Source organism: Hipposideros armiger, unplaced genomic scaffold (assembly GCF_001890085.2).
Source record: "Hipposideros armiger isolate ML-2016 unplaced genomic scaffold, ASM189008v1 scaffold_615, whole genome shotgun sequence".
NCBI classification, from domain to species: domain Eukaryota; kingdom Metazoa; phylum Chordata; class Mammalia; order Chiroptera; family Hipposideridae; genus Hipposideros; species Hipposideros armiger.
Window position 1 is genome coordinate 689511 of NW_017731965.1, and position 7791 is coordinate 697301.

At 37.0% G+C, this 7791-nt stretch overlaps 1 protein-coding gene across 1 annotated transcript in view; it reads left to right on the forward strand.

Moving 5' to 3' along the window:
* Positions 1–7791, forward strand: part of ITGBL1 (integrin subunit beta like 1) — a 125556-nt gene that overhangs the window by 90978 nt on the left and 26787 nt on the right. The window contains exon 6 of the mRNA XM_019625120.1: positions 3690–3806. Within this exon, the coding sequence (XP_019480665.1) occupies positions 3690–3806 (117 nt within the window). The remainder of the gene's footprint in view (positions 1–3689; positions 3807–7791) is intronic.

Below are 7791 nucleotides of genomic sequence, written 5' to 3' on the forward strand. Positions count from 1 at the left end.
AGAAAATACAAGGGGTTTTTTTTGTTGTTGTTGTTTGTTTTTTAGAGAAATGGAATGAGAAAGGAGAGGAATGAATTCTATGCAAGTGATTGAAATCCAAGCTTCCCAACAGGTTTTATTATACAAATATAAATAATATCTATTATTTATTGAGCACTTACTGTATCATGCCCTGTCTTATGTACTTTATGTGCATTACAATATTTAGCCTTGACAATAATCCTGTGTTATTATTATTATTCCCATCATGCAACCATGATAAATGAGGTTGAATTGACTCGTCTAAGAAATCACATTTAACAGTGGATTTTGCCAAGATTAACATCCAGATTTATTTAAAGTCAGAGCCCATGCTTAAAACAGTATTTGTGCCACAAAATTTATTTTTCTTTGTCTTTGCCTGACTGACATTTAACAATTGCTATAAGACATTCCCAACTTCTTTAATCCTACAGGGTATATGTACTCATGTATTTTATTCCCTCGACTATTAAACATTTTTAAATGTCCTACTTAGCTTTGTATCTTCAGCATCTAGCACAATACTTAGCCTATAGTTGATATTCAAAAAAGTGTTTGTTGAATGAATGACTGAGGGAATTTTCAAATCAATGTGTCAGTTGAAGGTTGATGAGCCTGGTTGACTCTGTTCTTGAGCAAGACCACATGTGTATTCTCCTGTGGTGTAGCTTGAAGGAGATTAAAATTATTTCCCACCTAAACATCTCAAATGTAATGAGTGGCGAGTGTATGTGTGTGTGGTATGTTTTCAGTTATGACTTTTTGTAGATAATTTCAGTCTTTAATAGTCATTGTTCAGGTCCACACATCTACTGTGTGGCTTCTGAAAATTCCAGATTTTTACTCCTTTACAGATGCTCAGCTATGTTACTGGAAGATTCAATCAACACTAAATGAGGTATGAGTTTATCCAATTAATCAAAGGGCTCTCTCCTGACTATTAACCCATGAGATTAGGGTGTAGCATCCCTTATATTTACCTTTCTATCTCCCCATCAAACATATAGTAACTAGTCACTGCTGAACTGAAAGCTCTGAATTATGGAAATGAGACATTAAAAAGAGACATTTCAAGAGAATGAGGAAAGGAGAAAGCAAAGTCTGAAAACTCAGAGATTTGTAATGGTTAAGACTGTGCAAAAGAGGAACCTAAGAAGAAAATAAATACCTGGAAGAAAGTGGGAGGGAGTTAATTATTCTCTGACATTTGAAAAAGGTACATGAATTATCTATCAGGAAAAAAATATACCTAGGACTGAATATTAACACTATCCAACTTTATAGCAGAAATACAAGACAGAAACTACTCATAATGAAAACAATGAAATGAGATACCCGAACACATTTGCCAGTATGTAGTTCATCCTTTTGGGAGAAGCACAGAAACCAATAATGCATATTGAGGAAATCTCCTGCATGCTTTAAAATTTTAATAAAATTGTCACCATAAATGCATATACCCTTAAACTTAAAAATTGATGTTGTGTTGGTAACTGGGACTATAATACCTCTCAGGAATAAGGTGATTGCTGTTTCTGACATCTATCCATGAAGGACTAGTTAACCATACCTAGCCAGGAATAAGGTGATTGATGTTTCTGACATCCATCCATGAAGGACTAGTTAACCATACCTAGCTGTACTGCTGATGGTCCTATAGTTTGTCTCTTTCTCTCCACAGTCTGGATTATTGTTGTCATTCACGCATTCACCCAAGATGAGGGCTAGCATGTTTATGCACACCAGAAGGTAAATGGGGCTCAGAAAATCTAGGTTCTATCCCCAGCACTGCTAATGTCTCTTTTTCACTGGCCTTAGGCAAATCATTTCACCTCAGCATGCTTGAGTCTCCTCATCTATTAAATAAATCGCAGTAAGTCATGGATCTTCCTGACAATTTACAAAAAATAAATGTGTGCTGGTATATTTTTCCAGGGAGAGATCTGGGTTCTACCAGTTAGAGTTGTTGATTGCAAACAACAGAAAACTACTTCACTAATGGGGATGAAAAAGGATTTTATTAGAAGGGTTAAGGATCAGAAATGTAAGCTTGGACAGTCAGCTCATGCAGCACCTCAGGGAAGCAAGACACTACCGAGAACCGGCCCCTGCTGCCATCACTTTTGAACGCAAGCCTCTGTGTGCTGAGCTCCACCTCTCCTGGACACTCACTGCTGTGCCGTTGCTCTTGCCACTCTGTGCCTTTGTTCTCACCCTCAAAAATCAAAGCCCTGCCAAAAGTGTCTGATGTGTCCCTGTTTTGTCTGCTAGCACATAGCGAGAGGGCATATCATCATGGGAGGAAGGGGGCTCTGCCTTCTGCTGAACATGGGACTGCCTCCAAGGAGAAAGAGAGACCAGTGGAAAGGCAGCCAGAACAACAGTATCTATGGCCATAGCTTTCACCAACTTCTCAAAGGGATCATGACCCCAGCACTTCTGCCAGAAAAGATTATGAATCACTGCATTAGATTATCTTTAATTACAGCTCTGAAATGATGTGATTCTAAATACTAATTTTCCTTTCTTCCATCATCTACCGACTTGGAAATTCTTTAACAAGATACAAATGCAGCAACAGAATGACTAACAACATTGGGGGGTCATCCCTCAAGTACCGTGTGATCATTTCAGTGGGTGTGTAATTATGATGCTTGGGCTAATGACAGAGAGTAACAGATGTCTCAGAGTAGTCACCCAGCTGAATTTCTGGCAAACCAGTACCAATTCCTCAAACAAAAGAAATTTACTTTCTCATAGTCTCCTGGAGCTGCGTTATGAGTATGTTACGATTCAATATGGCTTAATGGTTAGGTATACAAACTTTAAGTTGAATGAGAATGGATGTAAATTTTGAATCTATCCCTTATGACCTGAGTTACCATAGAAAGGAACTTGGCCTCATTATGTCTCTATTTCCTGTTTAGTAAAATGATAGTGATAATGCTAGTCAATGTGTTATTTTGAAAACAAAATGATGGAATTCACGGAATTATAGTGCTTGACACAGTTACATCTCAAGAAATAATGATGAAAGTCCTAATGAGAATAGTTAAGGAATTCCCAAACTACGAACAAAACTCATTCCAAAAAATGTTTATACTTTTAAATTTTAAGTCAAGAATAATAAACATATTTAGGCCATGCCCTTTGGCACATGTTCCATGTTAAAACGAGTTATGTGAACTATAAAATTGATGTAAACTAATCACTAAAATATACCTATGAACATTTTTTTCTTATGTGGCAGATAGACCCAAAATAAATATTTTTTAAATGATCATAGTTTGTTAAATTATATCAAAATACATACAACTTATTTAGTTACAGTAAATGGTATCATCAAACCAAGTTGAATATGAAATACCAAAAGAATTTAATAACTGAATTGTTCTTCAAAGATAAATGAAACAAAAGGTGGAAAGTAGTAAATATAAATGACTTCTGAGCCAGCAATTTTCACTTCCACTCCTGACCTCCTTGGCATTTGTGCTTAACCTTCAGCTTACCTTAGGAGGGTAAGAAAAGTTATTTGCTGAACTGTATAATCAGGCACATCATAGAATTGGTCCAGGAAGCCTGAGTTTAACAGTATGCTTGTTTCCTTTGAAAGCCTTCCTGATTCTGTGAATCTCCTAATGAATGATCTCTCCCTTTGTGTTTTGCAGGTAAATGTGAATGTGGCAAATGCACTTGCTACCCGCCGGGAGATCGCAGGGTTTATGGCAAAACGTGCGCGTGTGATGACCGCCGCTGTGAAGACCTGGACGGTGTGGTCTGTGGAGGTGAACAATTCTTACAGCCTTCTGCTGCTGCATGCAAGCTGCTTCACCTGCCTGCTTTATTCTACTCATCCTTTTTAAAACAATTCTGTTAGAAAAAAAGATTTTAAAAAATCAATATACAACTGGACTTAAAAGCAATATACAGTTAGGCTTGCAATTATCTTTATATTCTTGGACTCTTGGTTTAAGGGCACGTGAAAGTACACAGTACAACTGTGGATAAAAGATTGTTGAGGCTAAACTAAGTTCTATGGAGATAGTGAAAGGTTTTGTTACAACTGAACAGTTTAAAATGATTTTTGTCACTCACAAATATTGATGGGACAAGTCAGCATCACCTACAAACTTGAAAAAAAAAGCAGTAAGATAACCCTAAGTTTAATTACAAAATCACAGAAGCTATACAATACCTTTGTTCCCATGATGGCTCTGAGACCCAAATAAGAGTTTGCTGAAAGTAAGAAACCATGCAAAGAAAGAATGAGGCAACAGAGGTAACATAACAAAACCGAGAAACCCAGAGCTAAAATGTTAAGAGTGTCTGCCTGAGCTTCATCCAGGGAAGGGAATGGGAGACAACATCATTCTCCTATTTCAGCCTTGCAAAACTTGATATAATAGAGGTAATGCATGCTGATTCCAGCTCCAGTACAATTAACATGAACTGAACATGGATTCATACTAAGAGAATATAACTGTATGCCTTCAATTTAATTGTCGTAATGCAATTCGGCACTATTATTGGGAACAAAACCAAAATGTGGGTACAACTTATAAAAGGTAGGTACATAACCACTATCATTTATCTAATATCTATGTATATCTACCCATTCTCTAACCAACTACAAAACACTTGCAATTTTACAAAAACATGTCTTTTCTTTGGGAGCCAAGGGAAAAGGCCTTTTTTAACTGTTGTGCCAGATGTTTATCAGATGCAGTCCATCAATGGCAGCCACCTTCAGTAATCATTCCTGATTTCTTCATCTTACAAACAGAAAACTGAATGAGGTTTGAGGTGTTAATGTCTCATATCTAAAAAGTGGCAGACCCAGCATTTGAGCACTGATGTTTAGTTCACAGATTTTTCCCTATATCATAGTTTTCCCCAGAGTGGCATCACACTGTTTTGACTTTATCTCAACATTACTTCTAGTTTAGATTGTCTCTTTGCTGGTATTAATTACCAGAAATACCGATGCAGATTATTGTCTTTTTTTTTGTTAAGTGCTATATTATGTATATTAATTCATTTAATTCTCACAACTATATATATAAAGCCAGCCTGGCACCTAGGAAGTACCATATATATGTCTTTTCTCATTCTCTTGTCATTTTCTCTGACATGCAGTGTCTACCTTACATGGGTCTCCTTGCCCATCTGCTTTGGTGATTTGGTTGAAATGGTTGATATTGTAGAAACCTGTAACATCTGAGTCTCCTTTACACATTCCAATGAGTAGATTTTTTGCTTTCCTTGCTATTCACTTCTTAATCTTTACTTGTGAAGATCAGACCTACTGCTTAGAGAAGGGTGGTACCAGGAGGGAGAGGCAGAGATGTCCCCACCAATGGCCTGCTCATATGTGCAACACGTAGCTAGAAAAGCTACATATAATTTACAATCCACACAGAAACTCTGCTTAGCATTCCTTAAGAGAAGCCCTAGATACAGTCAGTTTTTGTTATTCATGGTAGTTATGGTCTATAACGTCACCGTGAACACTGAATTAGTGAATACTGAATCACAGCTCCTAAAGGAAACACAAGACTAAGATCCTGCCTCTAGTCACAGCATTGTCATCAACAAATCAATACATAACCTTGCTTTATGTGTGTTTGTGTTTAAAGACACATTGTATAATATATAGTTGATTTGTTAACACTGAACCCACAGCCAACAGCCCTATAACTCATGCGTGAACAAAGAGTATGTAGCACACATTTTCTCTGTAAGGCACATCCCAGCTGTTTTGCACTTAGTAACACTATATAGCACTTATGCACTATACTTAGGGGCCATCTTAAATATCAAAATCACCAGTAAAAAGTAAAAAAATGCAAAAAGCATGGCCTTAAATATATTGTGAAAAGGACACTTATTTACAGCATAAGAACTGAAACAAGAAGGCAGAGCTTGACCTTCTTTGACCTTAGCTGAGTATGTGAGCCTCGGGCAACTTATTTTTTTTGCCATTCTGCCTGTGTTCTCAAATGACCTGGAAAGCTTTGTGAGTATTGATTTGGGGACTACAAATAAATTTTAGTGAGTAGGCAAATTCTCAAATATGGAATCTGCGAATAATGAGGATCCACTGTACTTCACATTAAACCTCTCTGGAAACATCACCTCCGCTTTAGCTTTGCACTTGGCCTCAAATTGTGATATTTTTTACAACAGCTGCTAAAGGTATTATGATTTTAATTCCTCTATTTTGTGAGCATTGTTTCATAGAAGGAATTATATGAGCCTGGACTGTTATAGTCTTGAATTTTGTTTATGTCTTAGCTGTTCTCTGTAAGAAAAAATACAAGAGACACACCATTAATTAATATGTTTGAATCTTTAGTAATTTTAATACTAAAGTATACAACACAGTGAACCAGTTGATAAGGAGAGCCACGTTCCCATGCTTTTTATGAACATTTATGTAAATGTACTTTAATATTTAGAAATATAAATGGCAATATGTTACACTACTTAATACTATAGACTAAAGTGAGGTTTTGATCCCAACCCTGGCTGTGACACTTCTACCTATATGTCTTGAGGCAATTTATATAACCTCCATTTCTCATCTATAAAATGATGATCATGATTGCTACCTTGTAGGGCTGTTGTGAGATTACACGAGTTAGGGTAATACCTGGCATTTAAGTGTCACATATACATTATATGTTATTATTATCATTATCATGATATATAGAGAGAAAGTGACAGGCATAAAACCAGTTCAGGCAGAAATTTATGCCATGGTCCACTATAAGTTCTATGGGATATATAACAGAGGTCCATGATTGCTTGTTAATTTCTTTTGTAACAACACTTTATTGGAACTGTGACTACCTGGTCTTTAATTTTGGATGGCATGGATTTCTTCCTTCTGTTCTTTTTGCATAAAGCAGTCTTTCTCCTTATCCTTGACACTGACCTGTCCAATCAAAGTGGCCATCATTCATCTCAGAAGTATTTTTAGTGTCTCTTACTCAGCAGTGCTCCTTCTGTGGGACAGCGTCCCATGGATTTGCCCGAGCATGGAGCAACACGGTTAAGGAAGACACTGGCCATTAGGGTTTCTCTAGCCACACTATGCATTGCCAACATTTCTGTATATCTCAATCTATCTAAAAATACCTATTATCATAAGGAAACCTCTGTTACTATTCAGTAATATCCCATCATGTATATAGCACATAATAACGATTGAATCAGTACTCATTGTATACTTATTCCATGTAAAGCTCTGCACTGCCTCTCAAACACACACATGCCCTTACTTTTTATCTTCTCACTGTTGTGACTCTTGGTATGTATAGCAGCATTCTCTTTGGTTCTATCTCAAATCCATGGAAACCTGCTCTACCTCCAACCATTCCACATAACTGACTCTTCCTGAGTTTATTAATAATCCTGGTTGCCCAAATCCTGGGTGATTTTCAGTTCTTATTCCACATGGCCACCTTTTAGCATAGAGTTGTAGTTACTCTACTCTGAAACCCCCATGAAATGGTCTCCCTGGGCCTTAGAAACACCATTCCCACCTGTTTCTTCTCTCACTTCTTTCTTAACCCCTTAATTTTTTTTTCTTGTTCATCCTCCAGAGCTTACCAATAAATCTTAGCATTTTCCTTGAAATGGCTTTTTTTTTTTAAAGATTTTTATTGGGAAATTGGGGGGATGGGAACAGTGCTGGGGAATTGGGGAAAGGGGAACAGACAAGTTGCTGTCGTTTTGTTCTTCAGTCTAGTTGTGGAGGACGTTGCT